This window comes from Myotis lucifugus, unplaced genomic scaffold (assembly GCF_000147115.1).
Source record: "Myotis lucifugus unplaced genomic scaffold, Myoluc2.0 scaffold_22, whole genome shotgun sequence".
Taxonomy (NCBI): Eukaryota; Metazoa; Chordata; class Mammalia; order Chiroptera; family Vespertilionidae; genus Myotis; species Myotis lucifugus.
In genome coordinates this window covers 12,004,870-12,027,120 of record NW_005871070.1, presented here as the reverse complement: position 1 = coordinate 12,027,120, position 22,251 = coordinate 12,004,870, and the positions used below count along the sequence as shown (strand labels likewise).

At 40.6% G+C, this 22,251-nt stretch overlaps 1 protein-coding gene across 13 annotated transcripts in view; it reads right to left on the bottom strand.

Annotated features, from left to right (window-relative positions):
* Positions 1-12,169, bottom strand: part of TNRC6A (trinucleotide repeat containing 6A) — a 69,737-nt gene extending 57,568 nt beyond the window's left edge. For 2 of the 13 annotated variants that reach the window (XM_023751574.1, XM_023751579.1), the window contains exons 1-2: positions 11,700-12,132; positions 1,329-1,350 (exon numbers count right to left, since the gene is read on the bottom strand). In XM_023751574.1, coding sequence (XP_023607342.1) covers positions 1,329-1,350; positions 11,700-11,759 — 82 coding nt within the window. In that variant the 5' untranslated portion in view covers positions 11,760-12,132. Of the gene's footprint in view, positions 1-1,328; positions 1,351-11,699 lie in introns of all 13 variants that reach the window. The other 11 variants (XM_023751577.1, XM_023751576.1, XM_023751569.1 and 8 more) reach the window with 10 other exon arrangements.
* Positions 12,170-22,251: the final 10,082 nt, after the last annotated feature.

The window sequence follows — 22,251 nt, the reverse complement described above, 5'->3', positions numbered from 1 at the left end:
ACCTGCCTCCTCTGCTCCGAGTGCCTTTCTTTTTCTCAGCTCCATCTTTCAGCCAACACTCTCCATACACAATGACTGAGGGCTTTAAAGATGGAACAAAAAACACCAACCATGTCACTCCTCTTAAACTCTTCAGTAGCTCCTAGCTGCCTATAAAAGTCCCATCTTGGTACACACAGGATATGAAGCTCTTTTACCTGACCCCTACCTATCTCTTCAGAGAAACCCTTCCAACCTGTCCACTTATCACTGGGTATTTAATGTTGTAGAAATTCCACTACCATGTATAACATCACATTGTTGCCTATCTCTTGCCTTCACCATGCTGATCCCTCTGCCTTTTCATTCTTATTTTTTGGACTGGCTCTTTCATCTTTTAAGAGTCATAATCTCAAGGTCTTCCTCAAGGAGGCCTTCCTTAATCCACTGTGTTAAGCTAATTATTACCCCTCTAGACTCCAGGACAATTCAGACATTTTTACTTTAACCAAATCACATCATATTATACATCATGTTTGGGTATGCCCTTCTATTGCCACTTTCTCCAATAAAATATAAGCTACAACTATTTTTTGTTCACTCTTATACAATTGTACCTAATAAATGTTACCTTCACCAACACTGACCACAAATTAAAATAGGCAATACTGACTGTGTATCAACCAAATGCACATACTTTCGCTACAGCTCAAAGTAAAAATTCAGAATCTTTAGGCCTAATAAGTTTAGCATCTGAGAGCCCTACACATTTCATTAGCAGGTAAGTCAACTCCTGGGAGGGTGAAGAATTCCTGATTTAGGATCTGAGAGGAAGTCAGTTCCTGTTACCTTACCTCCCTGAAGTCTTTTGCCTGCTATATACTGGGAGCTGCTCAACCTGGTACAAATGACCATAAGGTTAGCAATCTCCTATCTTCAGTGATAACACAGAGTGGACGTCAGGTCTGCCTACACGATGGAGTAGGGCACAATGTATACAGACAACAAGAAATAAAGCAAGGGACGAGGTGAGTCCTAGAGGTAGCCCCAGATAAGACTTCTGATGGAAGACAGAAGGAAAGGTCCCTGTGCTCACATACTTAAACCAAGGAAGTTTGTTAGGAAGTGGTGTTCATCTTCAGAGACAGCTGTAAAATAGGTCCTGAGGCAGTTTATTCTAAAAGTGTAATATCCATCACAATAAAGCACGAACCCCAAAGGATAACTCCAATGTGGTGCCTCTGAAGAAGTCTGCCCCCACCCCTCTGATTCTTTCATTCGTGTCTCTCTCCCACCCTAGAGGTGAATAAAAATAAAATAAAAAAGAATAAAAATAGCTTTAAACGTACCTTTGATTTTTTGTTCAGTGGCCTAAAATAAAAACAAACAAATAAAAAACAATGTAAATATGAAACTGAAAGAAATGGATTGTTATGATAAAATGCTAATAGATTACTATTATATAAGACATATACACTTTTATAAGGAATTTGTCATTTAGGTGAAATACACTGGAAAAGATAGGCAAAGACAGCATGCTTTTCCCATAGATGTGCCCAATGGTCTCTGATACAATGTTTATTAATAAAATAAAAAAAAATGTTTCTGTAGATGCAATGCAGAGAAGACACTGTATGACAATGTACAATAAAAAATGGGACTGCATTTATCACTTAATTTTTAAATGATTTTTATATAATCATCACCTTTCCATTAATGCATCTAATGAGGTCTGCACGTTTAAATGGCTTAAAAAATTGTTGTTTCAAATGATAAAAAATGAATTAAGTTTTCTGAAAGAAAAGCTGAAGATAACACTTTAGCCAAATTAGTAATAATTAGGCTGCTATTACAGTTAAACATAGTTAACTTTTGAGTATTTTTGATTGGGAAAAATTTTCAAATACATGTCACTTCTGACATATCTGACAATTCATTAAAATATCCATGTTCAGAAGGTAAACTCACATGGACATGAGCCCTGCTTTCCATGCCTACCCTACTTCCACTGTCTGTGACACAACAGGGAGAGGGGCTCTGGCACTACATGGCTTCCTTACGGTGGCTCAAAAGAGAGAACTGATTATAGTCAGAGGCCACAGCAAAAATCAACTTTTTTTATTAAGACCAATTGTATGGGAGTCCTAAAAATAAAAGACAAGGATAGGCAGGGAAGTCAAGGAAAGACTGAATTGTAACTGATATCCAGAAATTATTTCTAAGTGAAACATTTCTTAACTGCCTGCCATGGGGCTTGATTTGATAATTCACATTTGCTTTGTCATATAAAATTATTGTTAACAAAAATATCAATTTTTAACCATATCATTATAAAGTTATATGGTAAAGAACTATATGGCAATTACCTTAATATTGAAGACACACCAAACATTATCCTTCTCCCCAGAGAGCCAGAATCAGCCCAGGTTTTGACACGCTTTACCAAGTTTTAGAGCATTAGTGATATGCTAAATAATGGAGGCCCATCTTTTACTTTATATGGATCAAGTATTTTTAAAAAATTGATGGAAAGACAATGGCAAAAGATGAGTCAATTAGCATGAACACTTAATTTATTTCTGGAGAAACTGTTTTAAAAATCTAGCAGTAGTAAAACAGTCTTTAGAGAGAACTCAGTATATAAATACTTTGAAGTATAGAAGTGTCACATCAAACAATAACATAGTTTTCTAAAGCCAAAAATTTAGCATAAAAATTATTTTATAAGTTGAAAATCTTTTTTAAAACTCTGCAATCTCTTCCATAATTTACTTTCAAAGGAAACTAAGTTACAGTACATAGAACCATGACCACATTACTAAACTCCAAGATATAAAGTGCTGCTCTTCTAGACCTTACAACGTAAAGGACACCTAGTCTGCAACTCCTTTGGAAAAGCTCCATGTTGCTTCAGAACAGTGATCAATCTCATCCAGTTGCCTGTCATCTACAGAGAATGGCAACAAAGAGACACCTAAAGGTATCTGCCCATCAGAACATGGATTAATATAGTGAAGAAATCTAAGTCACGGAATCCAAGCGCTCCTAACGGATGAAGAGAAGATGGAACTGATAGGGTTCCATTTTTGTAAAATAGATTTCTGTGAACTGATCTAGGACCTACCATATCACTCAAACTATTTGAGTGTTTGTCTGCACTGTTTAAATTGGTAGCCACTATTCGGATGTGGCTGCTGACCACTGAAAAATAGCTAGTCCAAATTCATCTGTATAAAATACATAGCAGATTCCTATTATTTAGTATTAAAAAAGGAAACTATTTCAATATTTTATACTGATTAGATGTTAAAATAGTAATATTTTAGTTATATATTGGGTTACATAGAATATATTAAAACTAATTTCAAAAAAGGAGACAAATGTACTACTCGTTGTAATATTTTAAGCAATAAAAAAAAGTTAAAACCCAAAACTAATTTCAACTGTTTCTTTTTGACTTGTAAATGACCTTGTCATTTAAACTTTCTCAGTCTTAGCTTCCTAATTCCTCAAATGTAAGGGGGGAAAATCTGTACCGTTTGCTTTCAGGGCTATTATGAGGCTTAAATAAAAATAAAAACATCTTTAGTTGAAAAGTACACAACACTATTCAAACGTGAGGTGTTGCTATACAGATCTTCTTGTGTAACAATTAAAGAATTCTGAAAAGTCTAGCAGCAGAATGATTCCATTCTGAATACATTTTTCTTCCTTAAGCAAGAAAACAAACCAATAAACAAACCAACCTGAACTGTGATTCCACAAGTAATTATCACAACTGCCTCACTTCATTAATGAAGGCATTAGCCAGGGGGCAGACCAGCATGCTAGGTGTTCTCTTTCTGTTGGGCTTTGCACCACTTGTCCCAACTCATCCTTAAGCACACTCAGTGGTTAAGAGGTCAGAGCCTGAATTAGACCGCCTGGCTTTGAGTCCTGGCTCTAACACTTACACACTGTGACCTTGGTCAAAATTAGTTAACTTCTCTAAAGCTTGGTTTCCTCATCTATAGGACAAGAACAAAAACTCATATCTAGTGTGGTAGGAGGGTAAACTAATTTAACTCATATACAGTGCTTAGCACAGTGTCTGGCATACAGAGCACATTCAAAAGATACAAGCAGCCACTGCTACCAGCCCCCTGAGCTCAGTTCTTTCTCTCATATTTGCAAATAACCTGCTCCCAGTCTTGCTTTTCTCTCTCTTTCTCGTCATCTACAATGTCTTAACAATGCCAGGTATTAGAATAAGGAAATAATAGTTCAATTCACCTGTTTTAAATGAGATAGTTAGTGGTAAGGGAACTTTTCTATGATTTCTTAGCAAGTAGCACCCAGTCTAGAACCCAGGACTGCTGAACTAAAATGAGTCTAAAAAGAAAAAAAGGAAAAAGAGAATAGTCAGGTGCCGCTTAACAATGGGGATCCATTCTGAGAACTGCGTTGTGAGGTGATATGGTTGTGTGATCACAGAGGCACTTACAAACCTAGATGGTATAGCCTACTGCACACCTGGGCTGTATGGTATAACCCACTGCTTTGCAGGAGACGAAAAATAACGTTTCCTCTACCCTCTGGGCTCTTAACTGAGACATCTATAATAAATGTCAAATTAGCAGAAGGAAACCAAAATAGTTTAATAACACATATACCTCCTGGATACATTGGAGAATATACAGGAAAACTAGGTCTCACCAAAATAGCTGGACCCACCACCTTAAATAACATCTTCAGTAAACATGGAAGATGCTGGGGTTGGCGGGAGTCAGTGATGAAGGTTCCAGGAAAAGCACAGTAAACCAGGGTTAAGGTGGTTATGCAGTTTTGTCATTATCTTCTCCATTAATAAGAGTTTCTAGAGATAAGGTCATCCCCTCTTCCTGGTACAGGCAGGGAGACACCCTGGCAAATGGAGATTTCCCTTACAATGTAAATGTCTGTTACACAGGGTAACTTTATTTGGTTTTCAGAACTTCTCCCACATCTGCTGTTTCTTAAAATAAACCAGCCTAAAATAATCCTTATGCCAAAGAGACATATTTTGGGGTGACAAGTTCTATTCCCCCCACCCCCCCAGCTTCTAGGCTACGAACCTATACCACATGCCACAATGGTATTTGTGTACTGCACCATGCTATAACCACGTCACTAGGAGATAGGAATTTTCAGCTCCGGTCTAATCTTATGGGACCACTGTTGTATATGCAGTCAGTCATTGACCCAAACATCGTTATGCAGCATCTGACTGTAGGAAGCTAAAATAAGGGGCAGAACCGAAAGGGGACACCCTAGATGAGTGCAATGCTCCACCTAGCTTACTGAAAAAAAACAACCCTGCTACTTAGACTGCTGAATATGATACCCAGTCTCAGAACAAAATGGTCTTTGGGAGACATGAAAAGTAAACACTAAAATTTCCAAAAGAGAACGAAGTCTCAATTAAATTCAAATAGAGCACATTTGAATCCACAAAGCCTATAAAAGTCCCTTCAGCTCTTAACACAGTAACAAAACTGTCTCGATTAAAATAAGATCCCAATTTGTATTGTTGCTTTCCTCCAGCCCTCAACAATTAAATGCTTTCTAGGAACTACAATTACAAACTTAAAGTAAAGGTTATACTAAATTATCCCCTCTATAATTAACCCATTTCTCAACCTCCTTTTTCCTCCTTACTGCATGTTCAAGATTCCCTCTAGAAATTTCTCCTAAAAACAGAACCTGTGTATAAATGTATGGTAACAACTTACTGCTACAGCTGTTTCCCCTTTTTAAGTACAGAAACTATATTTTCAATGCTATGCCAACTTATTTTCTAAGTCTTAGAATCAGAAGATAAGTAAATAGCCATACTTCTTAGATGTGAAATAGGCTTTTGAAAAATAAATTTTTTTTAAACAAAGTTATCTCTATTCATAGAGACGTACTGGGGCTGAAACATAAAAAAATCATGTAATTTTTGTGTAATTTTTATTTAAGGAGGAATTTATATAAATTTCTATTTAAATAATAGACAAAATAAGAAAAACTATCATAATAAAAACATTGTAGTGAGCCTTGTTGGTGTCTGATTATTTACATAAGGAGTTGTGATATCTGGTTTTTTATTTAAAACTAGAGGCCCGGTGCACAAAAATTTGTGCACTCAGGGGAGAAGGGGGGGTGTCCCTCAGCCCGGTCTGTGCCCTCTCCCAGTCTGGGACCCCTCAGGAGATAACGACCTGCTGGCTTAGGCCTGCTCCCGGGTGGCAGAGGGCAGGCCCAATCCCTAGGTGCAGCCCCTGGTTGGGCTCAGAGCAGGGCTGATTGGGGAGTTGGGGTGCCACCCCCTGTCATGCACAGAGCAGGGCGGATTGGGAGGTTGCGATGCCACCCTCAGTCACGCTCAGGGTAGGGCCAATTGGGGGGTTGGGGCACCGCCCCCTGTCACACTCAAGGCAGGGTTGATGGGGAGGTTGCGGCGCCACCCCCTGTCACGCACAGAGCAGGGCCAATCAGGGGGTTGGGGCACTGCCCCCTGTCATGCACAGAGCAGGGCAGATTGGGAGGTTGCGATGCCACCCTCAGTCACGCTCAGGGTAGGGCCAATTGGGGGGTTGGGGCACCGCCCCGTCACACTCAAGGCAGGGTCGATGGGGAGGTTGCGGCGCCACCCCCTGTCACGCACAGAGCAGGGCCAATCAGGGGGTTGGGGCACTGCCCCCTGTCACACACAGAGCAGGGCCAATCAGGGGGTTGGGCGCAGCCCCCTGTCATGCACAGAGCAGGGCCCATCAGGGGGTTGGGGAGCTCCCCCCTGTCATGCACAGAGCAGGGCCGATCAGGGGGTTGAGGAGCTCCCCCTGTCATGCACAGAGCAGGGCCCATCAGGGGGTTGAGGAGCTCCCCCCTGTCACTCACAGAGTAGGGCCAATGGGGAGGTTATGGCTCTACCCTGTCACATACAGAGCAGGGCCTGTGGAGGGGGGTTGGGGCGCCACCCTCTATCACCCACAGAGCAGGGCCGATCAGGGGGTTGGGGCGCCGCACCTGTCACACTCAGGGCAGGGCCGATGGGGAGGTTATGGCTCTACCCTGTCACACACAGAGCAGGGCCTGTGGGGGGTGGGGGTGGGGGGGAATTGGGGCGCCGCACCCTGTCACACACAGAGCAGGGCCGATCAGGGGGTTGGGACGCCGCACCCTGTCACAGACAGAGCCGCAGGCGAATCAGGGGGTTTGGGCGCTGCCCCCCCATCACGCTGATCCGGTGCCAGGAGGCCTCGCGGCTCCGCTGATCCTGGTGCTGGGAGGCATATTACCCTTTTACTATATAGAATAGAGGCCTGGTGCATGGGTGGGGGCCGGCTGGTTTGCCCTGAAGGGTGTCCTGGATCAGGGTGGGGGTCCCCACTGGGGTGCCTGGCCAGCCTGGATGAGGGGATGATGACTGTTTGCAGCTGGTCACACACCCTTCAGGGTAGGGGTCCCCACTGGGGTGCCTGGCCAGTCTGGGTGAGGGGCTGAGGGCTGTTTTCCGGCTGGCGGTTGACTGAAGCTCCCAACCGCTCCTTTTTTTCTTTTTTTTTTAATTCTGGGCCAGCTTTAGCTCTGGCTCTAGCTCTGAGGCTTCCGCTGCTGAAAGCAGGTATCTGGTTTGTTTGGGTTCTATAATTGAAACAATGTATAACTCCAGCTCTGAGATCCCTGCCGGCTGAAAGCTGGTTTCTGGGGTTTTGTTTAGCTTCTATATTTGTTACAAAGTTTCAAACTGCCATCTCAGAGGCCGGCAAGGCAGGGGGGGAACGTTGGAGTCCTCCTTCACTGAAGCAAGCAAGCCTCATGTTCGCTTCCAGCTGCCTGGCTGCCGGCCGCCATCTTGGCTGACAGTTAATTTGCATATCACCCTGATTAGCCAATGGGAAGGGTAGCGGTCGTATGCTAATTACCATGTTTCTCTTTTATTAGATTAGATAAAAATATAACCTGTGGTCTGAAGTTAATTTTCTTTAAAAGACTATAAAGGCTACTAGAAACTATGTTTTCTGTATCTATGGCATAAAGACCTTTTAAATGCCTTATAAAAATGACTATTATTTCCAGCTTTAAAGTTACCTTTAGATTGTGAAAATAAGGCAAACGTGTAAATGGTTCTGTATCGAAGCATAAAGCCATGGTACTGAGTTCTGGAAAAGCACCAGCTGAGGAAGTAGATTTCAACTGCATCCCTATTTTCGTCACCCTGATGAAACCATGGTAGCCACTTAACTAATTTTAATGCCTGAGTTATATATATATATATACATACATACATATATATATATATATATATTTATATATATATGTGTGTGTGTGTGTGTGTATATATATATAAACGAATATAGTATCTGAAGTCTTTTTCAGAAATGAAATACAAAAATTTTTTTTTAAGTGTACACAGATTCCGTGAAACAGGCAGATTGCCTTTCCTTTAGTGAATTCCAACATTTATATAATGGGCCTGCCTACCTGGCTTATGTAGCTGTCTGTCACCTACCTGGATACACCTGCTTACTCTTACAACAGACAAGCTCGAGGAAACTTGTCCAGAAACTCCTATGACTCACAATCTTTCATATGGGCTTTAAGTGTACCCCCCTGAGGATTTTTTGTTTTGCTTTGTTTTTTCTATTTATTTGGTAACAGCCTATAGAAATACCAGCTGTCCTCACTTCACCAACAGGTTGTATTTAAATTCAGTTGTAAGCTGGTTATTTGGAATTTGAAGAACAGCCTCACTCTAGTGGCAGTCTAGCCTACTACACTTAACAGTAGAGGTTTTAGGCTTTCCTTTACATTGTGTTCAGTGACTAGGTATTACTGTGTCGTTGGGACATACAGAATACCCTACCAATGCTAAAGGTCTGGCCAAAGAAGGAAACACTCCCCATATTAAGCCTCTGATGATGGTTCTAGTAGGACATGGTTGAGATGAGAGACTAGAACCATACAGTGAGGCAGGGATGAAAGCTATTACTTCAGATCTGGTGAGAAGCCAAATGGCACAAAAATCATCATTTATGTGTTAAAGACACAGGTGATTTAGAGACTGGATATGAAAAAACGTACATATTAACAACTAGAGCCACAATTTGTATGTTACAACTTAAAAATTATACTCATATTACATATTTTACAAACACAACCTTCCAAGAAATTCCAGTGACCCTTCCTTCCTTTTCTTAGAATTTCCTCACTGAAGTGAGTGAATAGAGAAATAAACATGCTTCGTTATAAAATACCTTAGGCCTCTTTTCTAAGGATTTCACATACATCCTGACTTACCAGCTAAATCTTAAGATTCCTTAGAAGCAGGGATCTCAGCTGCTTGCTAAACTAGTGATTCTACATCAATAAAGAAATCTTCCTCAACAAATCTATTAAGTTTCTTATAAGTTCTTTTCACTAAGTAAATGGCCTCCACACCATCGAAGAGAGTCTGATAAATCTTCCCCAGTCTTACTACTTACAGAGGACACAACTTGTTCATAACAAATCCTGAGCCAAGACTGATCAGACTGCAAAGACCACCCTATATCACAGGTCTCTGGCAGAGGCCTATGGCATCATCAAATTCAAGGCCAAAACTCTGTAATACTAATGTAGGTCTTCATAAAAGCAAAGTGGTACAACATGAACTTTCAAAAAGCAGGGATACCTGAACTAGAAACCTATTCCAAACCCTAACTATGACAATAGTCACTCCTGAGAGCAACCAAAAGGCCAATGATAGGAGTCACCTATCATCCCAATCTTAATCCTCCTCCATGGGTCCTCTGTACTCCGCCCTTCCCCGGTTAAAGTAAATCCTCACTTAAAGTCCTGGACAGGTTCTGGGAACTTCAGGGACAGGAGTAAAGTGAAACCAATTTACCATAGGCTAATTGATATAAACAAAAGTTAAATTCCAACATCTTATCAACGTTGCTGGATGACCAGTTCTGTGTGTCTCCTAACATGGTTAACTGCTCCCAAAATGTACTTATAGTCACTCAATCTGGAACCCAAGAGTCAATCTAGGTTCCTCGCCCTTCATATCCTTTCAAAAATTTCTGTGGATTTTTTTTAATAGTCCCTTCACCGGCATCTCAGCTTCTAGTGTCGACCCTTTCCAATTCAATTCTACAATTTGCCAAGGTAAACTCAATGGTCCAAACCCCTTAAAGAGCTGATAGCTACCACCAGCCCTCCCACCCCCTAAATGTCACTTGACATTTCTACCCTTAGCTCCCTCCCCATTAAAACCCACAGTTTACTAGGAGACTATGGACGCTTTCCTCTGAGGTTAGTCTGCTTGGAATCCTTTTGTATTCAGCTCCTTCTTTACTTGGCTAATTTCTATTCCAAAAAAATTTCCCTGCCCCCTGCCCCGTTACAGGCCCAGTTAAGCCCTTCTCTCCATGCTTCAACAGTTCCCTATCTACCATATTTTTGTATCCTATGATTTTCCCTATTAAATAATGTGAAGATATGCTCGGCTGGTGTGACTCAGTGGTTGAGTGTTGACCTATGAACCAGGAGGTCACAGTTCGATTCCCAGCCAGGGCACATGTCCAGGTTATGGGCTTGATCCCCAATGGGGGGTGTGCAAGAGGCAGTCGATCGATCCATGATTCTCTCTCATCATTAATGTTTCTATCTCTCTCTCCTGCTCTCCCTTCCTCTCTGAAATCAATAAAATATATTTTTTAAATGTGGCGATATGTTGCCATTAGTATATATCCCGTTCCTAGCACAGTGCCTGGCACAAGAGTTATGTATATATCAATAAGTCATAATTTTTCATTAGAAGACAAAAATGGGATAGTAATTTCACTGGGTCTTTCAGAACATGTTAAGGCCTTGCAACCTTGATACAGTAAACGAGAGCCAGCTTAGTTAACTGTCATAAGCCCGTAGTATTAATTTGTAAAAACTTTTATAATTATGAATATAATCTTTTATTTTTTGTAATTTGTATTGCTTTAATTAGTTTCTGATGATGTATTGGCTAGAGAGCTTTTGCAACAAATTATCTTAGATTTATTTAAAATATCCTAATATAAACTGCAAATTTTAAAGATCAGTCCAGGTACTAAATAAAAAGTAAAAAAGAAACTGAAAAGGAGACATATGTAATACCCTTTGTAATACTTTAAGCAATAAAAAAAGAAAAAAAGAAATTGAACTTTATTTCCTATTATGTGCATTGTTTCCCTCATTACTATATTCATGTATTATTTTATTTTCAATTGTGTATTATTATGTGTATGTATTACATTATCTCATTTAATTTAATTCTCATTTTACAAAATGTAAAAAAACTTTTGAGGCCCAGAGAGGCTAAATAAAGTTTAAGGCCATACTGTCCTGCATGCTATATGGGAGAGCCAGCTTTCAAACCCCCTCTATGCAGCTACCAATTCCATGCTCTTCTCACTTACAAAATGATGGACTATGAAAACCTAGCAACAGCTAACAGGAAGATAAAGACCTATATAAAGCACTTACCTTTGAAAAAACTATTGGCAAGATTAAATGACTGTATGTTAAATTGTATGCATTTGGCAAGTTACTATACATGCATAGTCAAAGACATTAAAGGTTAAAATGAAACTCCATTGAAGTTAAACATTAAATCAAATGCTTTAAAAATTCAATAAGAATAATTTTATTTTTAAATTTGTTTAAACTGCTTAATATAAAGTTTATACATATACTACCTTCTTTTGAGCAGCTTCCTTCTTTTTCTTGTCGTCTTTTTTCTTTTTCTTTTCTTCCATCAACTGTTCTTCTTCTTGCACTAAATCCCTGAACCATACAGTTGCAATTAACTTTCCCAAAACGTATTAAGAAATAAAAATAATGTTGCATACAGATTCATTTTCACTCTATTAGAAGTACAGACATGGCAAATTATTCTTTTATCATTCACTAAAATAAGCACAAATTGCAACCTAAATCTAACTATAGGGCCACCAGACAGTCCTTTTCTTTAGTAAACCACATGTAATAGAGGTTTTATCTTAATACTAGAGGCCCGGCGCACAAAATTCATGGATGGGTAGGGTACCTAGGCCTGGCCAGTGATCAGAGCTGATCCAGGCCTTCTGGCTGCAGGCCGGAGCTTCCCTTCCCTGGCTGCTGGTCTGGGCCTTCCTTCGCTCTGCACCACCCCTTGGTGGTCAGTGCATGTCATAGTGAGCGATCAAACTCCCAAGGGGACACTTTGCATATTAGGCTTTATATATATAGAGATAGATCATATCAAGGAAGACAACCTAAAATTAGCAAATGTTACATGGGAAACATTTAGAGTTACCTTGTTTCTGACCCCAATTATAAATTACTACTAGCTAATGGCAATGCCTGGAACTGCACCACAATCCTCTCCTGCCTAGGTATTTGGGGTATCAATGGCTGTCCTTGCTCTAAAAAGCTTTATAACCATTTTTAAAATACAAGTTAGTCACACATAGATGATGTATTTCAACATTACAATAACTTCACATTCTATAAGCATTCCAAACTATTCTATAAATACTTGTGAAACAATAATACATTCATTAAATAAGCTTGTTTTAATTCTTAAAATCACAAATACTCAAACTTGTCAAAAGAACCTCTGGCTCAGGATTTCAAAACGATAGACTAGGCAAATGTGCTTGCCTCTTCCTTTCCATTTATCTTACTGAAATGATAGGAGAAAAAAAGGTAATTGCCGAAACCGGTTTGGCTCAGTGGATAGAGCGTCGGCCTGCGGACTGAAGGGTCCCGGGTTCGATTCCGGTCAAGGGCATGTGCCTGGGTTGCGGGCACATCCCCAGTGGGAGATGTGCGGGAGGCAGCTGATCGATGTTTCTCTCTCATCGATGTTTCTAGCTCTCTGTCTCTCTCCCTTCCTCTCTGTAAGAAATCAATAAAATTTTTTTTAAAAAAATAAAAAGGTCATAAATCTATTCAGAGTTGAGAAATAAACAAAAGCAAAAGTGGTCCCAACCCAAGAATAAATACGAAAGTCCTAAATGAATGTATGTGCCATCCTCTGGTGGCACTCTAGAGAGGCTCCAAGGTCAGAGCTGGAAGAGCAGAAATAGGAATGGAGCAGAAGTGCCCTAGGATTCAAAAGGCTGGGATTCAACTCCTCCCAAGCACTTTCCATTCCCATGACTATTTGGCTAAAGGTGTAGCTGCAATTGAAACCAGCCTAAAACCAAAAAAAAAACCCACTTTCTATAGACTCTAAACCTTACATTTTCAACATACTAAATGAAGACTGTACTGAGTAAAGACCTGGCAAAGAAAAGGTACTTACAAATTAAAAAAAGAAAATAAGAAACTAAGCCTTCTTATTGGAAACTGCTGCCACTCCCCTCCCTCACACCCTAAAGTGAAGCCTGCCAACCATACCTAGAGCTCAGCATCAGCCCTCCTGTTTGAGGGAGGAGCCTACTGGGTAATATAAGTTAACCAAAGTTAAGGGGCACACGCTCCAGTAACCTACACTAACGCCATACAGTCTACACAGGGGTGGGGAATCTTTTTTCTGCCAAGGGCCATTTGGATATTTACAACATCATTCATGAACCATGCAAAATTATCAATGTAAAACTGAGCCTGCTATATTTGGTCAAACATTTAATTAACTCACCCCTAATGCCTTGGCAGGCCAGACCAAATGATTTCTGGGCCTTATGGTATACTTCCTGTGGGCTGGATGTTCCCCACCCTTGGTCTAGAACAGCCGTGGGCAAACTGCGGCCCGCGGGCCGGATCCAGCCCGTTTGAAATGAATAAAACTAAAAAAAAAAAAAAAAAAGACCATACCCTTTTATGTAATGATGTTTACTTTGAATTTATATTAGTTCACACAAACACTCCATCCATGCTTTTGTTCCGGCCCTCCGGTCCAGTTTAAGAACCCATTGTGGCCCTCGAGTCAAAAAGTTTGCCCACCCCTGGTCTAGAACCTAAACCTTCACTCATAATATCAACAGACAACTAAAAATCGCCAGATACTTGAAAAAAATCAACACACAAAGAGAAAGTACCTAAACTCTGCCTTGAGGAAGCTTTCCAGAAGGGACCTTATGAATAGAAGGCCGACAAGGTAAGATTCAGGAATGAGACTAGAAAATAAAACGAAAGAGATTGGCAAGTACATAAGAAACTGGAAGGGTTGCTGTGGATGACCGGAAGTGAGATTACACGAAACTCAGGATGGCTCTGCTGATGGATTAGACAGTGGAGATGCAGGTAGACAATGAACAACTAAATGAGTGACACCACATATGACCGATGATCATTTAGTACAGTGAAGAATTACTGCTACTAGCACAAGTTGGAGGAAGAGGATGACTACTTGTTATATTTCGTTGTCCTTTGTTCAGAGCAGAACTGTCATGTGGCTAACAGAGTAGCAAAATATATTGGTGCCAACTGTAACCATGACTCACTCGCACTGCTATCCTGGAAAGTCAAGGATCAAGCCAGCCATAGCATATGAGAGAGAGTACGGTTAGAAAACAAAGTAATTAAATTCTATCATTGTCCTGTTACTCATCAAAAGTTGATTACTAGCTCTAAATACTTAACTGTCTTCAGTCACAGTTTCTGTACTAAAACTGGGAGTAAATTGCTGTACATATCTACTTCATAACATTTTTATAAAGATGAAATGAGAAATGGTTACTTAACATAGTGCCTCTATAGTGCCTCTAGGAAGCATTCAAATGCCCAGTCATGAACTCTTCTCACCAATTCTCAGTGGCACCCAAAAAAAAAACAAACCTGCATTTATTCTACTTTTCTCAAGATTACTCCGAGCATTTATTATGTAGAAAAGGTCAGGAATCTTCAGCATCTGTTCTTTGTGTTCTGGGAGTCATAGGCACATCCTTCTCTAATCTTCTATGTCACTAATTTTACTTCATAGGATGCTACTTTACTATCTATTTGGAATATTTTCTCCCTTCTCAAACTTCATTTTCAAAGCTTTTTGATGAGGCTAAGCAAGTGTTTTCCTAGCCAAAAATGGTCTCTTTAGTATTTAAAAGAAGTACCATATGATATCTCAAAGAAATACTACAATATCATTTGCTACTATACTAGTAAGCATAGAGATAAAAATTCTGTTCTTCAAGGCCAACTAACCACTTTTCCTACATTTCCTTCAGAAAGCCAACTGGAAAAAACATATATAAATAAATACTAGAGACCTGATGCACGGAATTCATGCACTCGGGGGGGGGGGGGGGTCCCCTCAGCCCAGCGTGCACCCTCTCGCAGTCCGGGAGCCTGCAGAGGATGTCTAACTGATGGCAGTTAGACATCCTGCCACTGCTGCTGCACTTGCCAGCCGTGAGCCCAGCTCACAGCTTCTGGCTAAGCAGCGCTCCCCCTGTGGGAGCGCACTGATCACCAGGGGGCAGCTCCTCCATTGAGTGTCTGCCCCCCGGTGGTCAGTGCACATCATAGTGACTGGTTGTTCTGCCGTTTGGTCGATTTGCATATTAGTCTTTTATTATATAGAATTCCACCTATGCCCAAACACTTCCGCTTTCAGGATTTAAATGCTAGTAGAGACTCATTTAAGACATGGCTCTACCATTTAAGGCAGGGGTCCTCAAAACTACGGCCCCGCGGGCCACATGCAAATACAAATATTGTATTTGTTCCCGTTTTGTTTTTTTTACTTCAAAATAAGATATGTGCAGTGTGCATAGGAATTTGTTCATAGTTTTTTTTTAAAACTATAGTCCAGCCCTCCAACGGTCTGAGGGACAGTGAACTGGCCCCCTGTTTAAAAAGTTTGAGGACCCCTGCTTTAAGATATCTATTAAAAGGAGTAAGGTTGATGGACCTGATAGGTCTAAGTGATCCATTATATTTGCTTCACAAAGATAAGATTCCAGCCAGCAATCATTCATCCCCTGAAGATTAGAAGCAGGATACCTCAAATCTGCAAATTCTGGACCTAGGAATGAGAATAAACCTCTCAGTGATTAAAGTGTTAGTGATTATGCTGGGTACTTTATGTATATTTTCTCATTTGTTACTTTAAAAAATAGTAAGTAAATATATTTCCCTTTTATACACGAAAAAAAATTGAACCTCAAAAAGTTTAAGTGACTTGTCCAAAGTCATATATCCAGTACAGGGAGGAGCCAGGATTCAAATCTGGTTCTCAAACTCATGGTCTACCCTGGGCCCCATGCTGCTAAAAAACCAGCCTTGGAGCGCAGCTTGGACACGTCCGTGCACAGCCAAGCCCTGTGGAGGCAGCCATAAACTGTGGATCACTTGAAGCTTCACACAGGTTCTCAAGAGCCAAAAAAGGACAGCTTCTGACAGTGGCTAGCACCAAAGTACCTCCCAGGAAGCCCTTAACTGGCATGCAAAAGAGCCTCAGTAAACATAAGAGCAGGGTCCAAAGGGAGATCGCAGCAGGCACTTTGCTTTTTTTCTTTTTCATTACTTTATGCTTTCTTTTTTATTGCTTTGTTTTATTCTTTCTCTTTGTTCATCTCTTATTTTTATCTTTCGTCTTCTTACTCTACTTTTTTGTCTTCCTTCTCTTTTTTCCTTTTCTTAATTCTTCATTCTTCTTTCTCTTTTTTCCTTTTCATAATTTTTCCTTCCTCTTCTTTACTCGTTTCCTTTTCCTTTTCTTCCCCCCTTTTCCTTCAATTTTCTTTTCTATTCTTTTTTTATTTGTGTCCTCCTTTCTCTTTTCTAACGCTCTTTTCTTTTGTGGTTGTTTTTACTGTTGTTGTTGGAGTCTCTTGTATGTTTTTGTTTTGTCTCTTGTTTTGTTCTGTCAGCATCTGTACATTAGCTCGCACAACATGGTCAGGGTTGAACCTCACAGTCAGACAGTCTGAGGGAGTTCCCACCCATGAACAGGACAACACAATCAAGACCCAGTTACAACAGGAGAGCCCAAATAACCCACACATGAAACATTACACAAGGAGCATCCAGCTTAGGAGATCGAAGAGAATGCGCCTCCAGGTCCCATAGGACACTTATTACATAAGGCTACCCCACAAAGACTGGGAATCACAGCATTTCTATCTAATACAAAGAAACAAACACAAAAAGACAGCTAAAATGGGGAGACAAAGAAACAGCCCTCAGATGAAAGGACAGGAGGACTCTCCAGAAAAAGCTAATTGAAATGGAGGCAAGCAACTTATCAGTCATAGAGGTCAGAGTAATGATTATAAGGATGCTCAAGGAACTTAGTGAGAACTACAAGGAACTTTATCAGTATGAAAAGAGACAAAGAAACCATGAGTAAGAAACAGTCAGAAATGAATACCATATCTGACATCAAGAATATGCTAGATGGAATTAAAGTAGACTGTATGAAGCAGAGGATCAAATCACCAATTTGGAAGACAAGGTAGGAAAAAACCCCCCACACCCAATGAGAGCAGCAAAAGGAATTTAAAAGCAGGAGGATAGTTTAAGGAGACTTTGGGACACCATGAAACATAATATCTGCATGATAGGTGTACCAGAGGAGAAGAAAGTGAGCAAGGAATAGAGAACCTGTTGGAAGAAATAATGATAGGTAACTTGCTTAAGCTGGTGAAGGAAGTCACAAGTAAAGTAAGCACAAAGAGTTGCAATCAAGAATGAACCCAAAGAGACCCACTCCAAGACACATCATAATTAAAATGACAAAGATTAAAGACAAAGAGATCATCTTAAAGCAAGAGGGAGAAAGTTACCTATAAGGGAGTACCCATTAGAACGCCAGCTGATTTCTCAACAGAAACACTTAAAGTGAGTATAAGGGGGATAGTTTGGCAAAGGGGGTGGGGGTGGGATCAGGAGCATCTGCAATAGTGTCAACAATAAAAAATTAAATATAAAAAAATGCCATGGTCTTTCCTTTCCCCTCCCAAGCAAAGTATTCACTCTTTTCAGGAGCCACAGAGAATAAGTCCATTTCCTTTAGATGCATTAAATGATCTTCCCCAGACTGCACCTCCACAATCCTTTTCTTATTTCCTTTCACCTTTACAAGAACACACAATGGAATGTACTGAGGAAACACAAAGTATTCAAGTTCCAAGAGGCATGGCAGGGTGTGATCAGGGGCAAGAACAGCAAAGGAATCAAAGACAAAGACTGAACAGCCACTGGTTTTGAAAAGAGGAAGCAGGCACTGGTAGTCTTTAACACAGCAATTCCAGTACTTTTATTTTGTGAATGTTTATGGGGGAGTGGTGTGGGAAAAACAGCTAGACCACAACTAGTGAATATCTAAGCTGTGAGGTCCCACATTTGAGGAATTCAATAGTTCATTTTTAAACGAGAGAAATAGAAGGTATCTAGAAAGCTATCAAAAATGAACAAAAATGTCCTTCTAAAAAAAACTCATCAGAAAAAATGCAAGGCGCATGACAAAGTACACAGTACGCTACCATTTGTGTAAAAAGAAAGGATATGTATTCATAGTGATTGTGGCAGAGGGAGCAGAAGCAAAGAGGTGGATTGGGAACCAGAAGGGAAATCTCACTGTATAAATCATAGTGGTCATATGGTTTTTGACTTTTGATTGCTGATATAATTAACTAGAGACCCGGTGCACGAATTCGTGCACCAGGCCTGCAGGATCGGGCTGAAACCGGCTCTCCAACATCCTCAGAGGGGTCCCGGATTGTGAGAGGGTGCAGGCCAGGCCAAGGAACCCCACCAGTGCACGATCGGGGTCGGGGAGGGATGCGGGAGGTTGGCCAGCCAGGGAGGGACTGTGGGAGAGCTCCAGGGTGGGTCTGGCCCGTCTCGCTCAGTCTGGATCGGCCGGACCCCAGCAGCAAGCTAAACTACCGGTCGGAGCTTCTTCCCTCTGGTGGTCAGTGCACCTCATAGCGACTGATCGACCAGTTGACTGTCTGCCCCCTTGGTGGTCAGTGCATATCATAGCGAACGACTGAGTGTCCTTAGCATATCATTAGCATATTATGCTTTGATTGGTTGAACGGACAACTGGACACTTAGCATATTAGGCTTTTATTATATAGGATTGTAACAATAGGTTTTCTGATATTGAACCAAACTTGCGCTTGTTAGTATAAACCTAATTCAATTTTTAAGTTAACTTGCTAGGTTTTCTTTCTAATCAAGGCAAATTAAAGCTATAATGCTATATCACTTTCATTTACTAATTTTAATAGGCAAATTGTACAAGAATAGCCTGGCCAGTGTTACTCAGTTTTGGCTCAATGTAGGGGGGAACCGATGGATCGATGTTTTCTGTGTCTCTATCCTTCTCCCTTCCTCTCTCTAAAAATCAATTTTAAAAAATCTTTCTAATGAGAGAATGAAAAAGCAGATGTGGTTAAGTGTTAATAGTTGAGGAACAGAGGTGAAGGATATTCAGGAATTCTTTGCTCTATTCTTACAAAATTTCTCTAAGCCTGAAACTATTTTAAAATAAAAAGCTCAGGTTGAGGACAGTTGGTGAGATTAGAAATTACCCCCATAATAACAGAAGCATTCTATAGTGTACAAAATACTCTGAGATATTACCCATTTTGAACCCACAACTCTGAAACATAGTACAGATGTTATTCCCATTTGACACTTAAAGAAACTAAGAATCAGAAAGGCTAAGTGAGTTGTATGGTACAAGGCAGTGTTAAGGCTGACCCAAAATCCGGTTTGCTAAATTACCCTCCTAGATTCTATTCCTCTTTGAGGTTTATCTTAATTACTAGTTACTTTCCAACTCATACAAACCTCACCCTTGACCTCTAATTAAACAATGCTCATTTTCTAATTATTTCAGATGTTAATCTCACTCTTCCAAATAAGACTAATTGCAGCTCTGGGAACAAAAACCAGTTCTACTTGTGCTCCCCAGTACTGGGCACTCCAATAAATGCCAATTCCTGCTTCTTTGCTTTTACTAACTCTCTAGCCCCATCACCACCACTGAACATACACTCTTCACTCTTCCACCCACATTCTACTTCTTTAAGGACCAGTGTAAGTCCAATGTACTATTTAAAAACAAGCATTTCCCTTTAGCATAGCATGCAGTCAGAGCTCTGGCTCCAAGGACAAAGAGAAGTGGGCTTAACTCGCAACTCCACAGCCTGCTGTGTTAGTAAGTTGTTTATTTTCTCCAAAGTCATCATCTCCTCATTTATGAGCGGTCTCAAACTGTATCTCCCTCAAAGAGTTGTTGTAAAGATTAAATTAGGTAATGCAGACCAAGTGCTTAACAGATGCAAATAATAAGCGTACACTAAATTTTTTTAAAAAAAATATATTTTTATTGATTTCAGAAAGGAAGGAAGAGGGAGAGAGAGATAGAAACATCCATGATGAGAGAGAATCATGGATCAGCTGCCTCCTGCAAGTCCCCCACTAGGGATCGAGCCCACAACCTGGGCATGTGCCCTTGACCAGAATTGAACCTGGGACCTTTCAGTTCGCAGACCGATGCTCTATCCACTGAGCCAAACCGGCTAGGGCAGCGTACACTAAATGTTAACTACAAGACACCAAATACAAAACAGTACACCAGGCTAAGGTTGCAACCAAAGAAGAAAGAGCATACAGTAGAAAATGGAACTGCCACTTCTTAAAACTGCTACCATCAAGAAGAAGACAAGGTCAGAAGTGTTCAAAAGGACATGGAAAAAAAAACGGAACCCTTGTGCACTGTTGGTGGGAATGTAAATTGGCTCACCTACTATGGAAAACAGTATGAACAGTCCTCAAACATTTTCAGAGACAACTACCAATGACCCAGCAAACCTACTACTGGATATATATCCAAAGGAAATGAAAACAGAATATCAAAAAGATATCTGCAGCCCTGGCCTGTATGGCTCAATAGTTAGAGCTCAACTCCCCCACATCCCACTCCTACTCCCCTGCACCAAAGGGTCTCGGGTTCCCAGTGAAGGGCACATACCTAGGTTTGCAGATTCCATCCCCAGCCAACCAGGGGGCATGCAGGAGGCACCAATTAATGTGGCTCTCTCACAAGGATGTTTCTCTCTCTCTCCCTCTCCCTCCCTTCCTCTCTCTCTAAAAATCAGTGGGGAGAAAATATCCTTGGGTGAGAATTAAAAAAAAAACAACAACAAAAAAGATATCTGCACTCCCATGTTTACTGCAGCATTATTCATGATTGCCAACATATGGAAATAACCTAAGTGTGTGTCAATGGATGAAGAAGATGTGATACACACACATACACACATAATGTAATACTATTTTATCATGAGAACAAAGGAAATTCTGCCATTTGTGGTAAAATGGATGGACCTTGAGAGCATTATGCTAAGTAAGCCAGACAGAGAAAAACAAATACTGTATGATATCACTTATATATGAAATATATAAAAAATGAACTTACAGAAACAGGTGGTTACCAGGAGGTGAGGGAATTGACTTACAACTTACAAGTAGAAGAGGAATAAGTTCTGGAGAGCTAATGCACAGAATAGTGATTACAGACAATACTATAGTATATATTTCAAAGTTGCAAAAAGACTAGGTTTTTAATGTTCTCATCACACAAAAACTATGTGACATGCTAGAGGTGTTAGCTAATGATTTGGTGGCAATTATATTGGACTACTTAAATATATCACATCACCATGTTGTACACCTTAAACTTATACTAAGTTAGACATCAAGTATTTCTCAACTAAAAATACAAAAACAAAAACATGCCAGGGCTAGAGGGATACTTTCTTAACAAAGGGCATGTACCCAAAGCTCACAGCTCACATCATACTTATTTTTAAGACCAAGTGCTTCTCCTCTAAATTAGAAATAAGACAAAGATGTCTGCTTTTGCCACTTCCATTCAACACTGTACTATATGTAGCTTCTAGTCAGAAAATTAGGCAAGGAAAATAAACAAAGGGCACCAAGATCGGAAAGGAAGTTAGAAAACTATCTCTATTCATAAGTGACATGACCATCCTATATAATAAAAGGCTAATATGCAAATTGACCAAACAGTGGAACGACCGACTGCTATGACGTGCACTAACCACCAGGGGGCAGACGCTCAATGCAGGAGCTGCCCCCTGGTGGTCAGTGCACTCCCACAGGGGGAGCGCAGCTCAGCCAGAAGCCCTGAGCCAGGCTCACAGCTGGTGAGCTCAGCGGCGGTAGCGGGAGCCCTAAGGACGTCCAACTGCCCCATGGGGAGTGGACCTAAGCTGTCAGTGGGACATCCCCTGTGGGCTCCCGGACTGCGAGAGGGTGCAGGCTGGGCTGAGGGACCTTCCC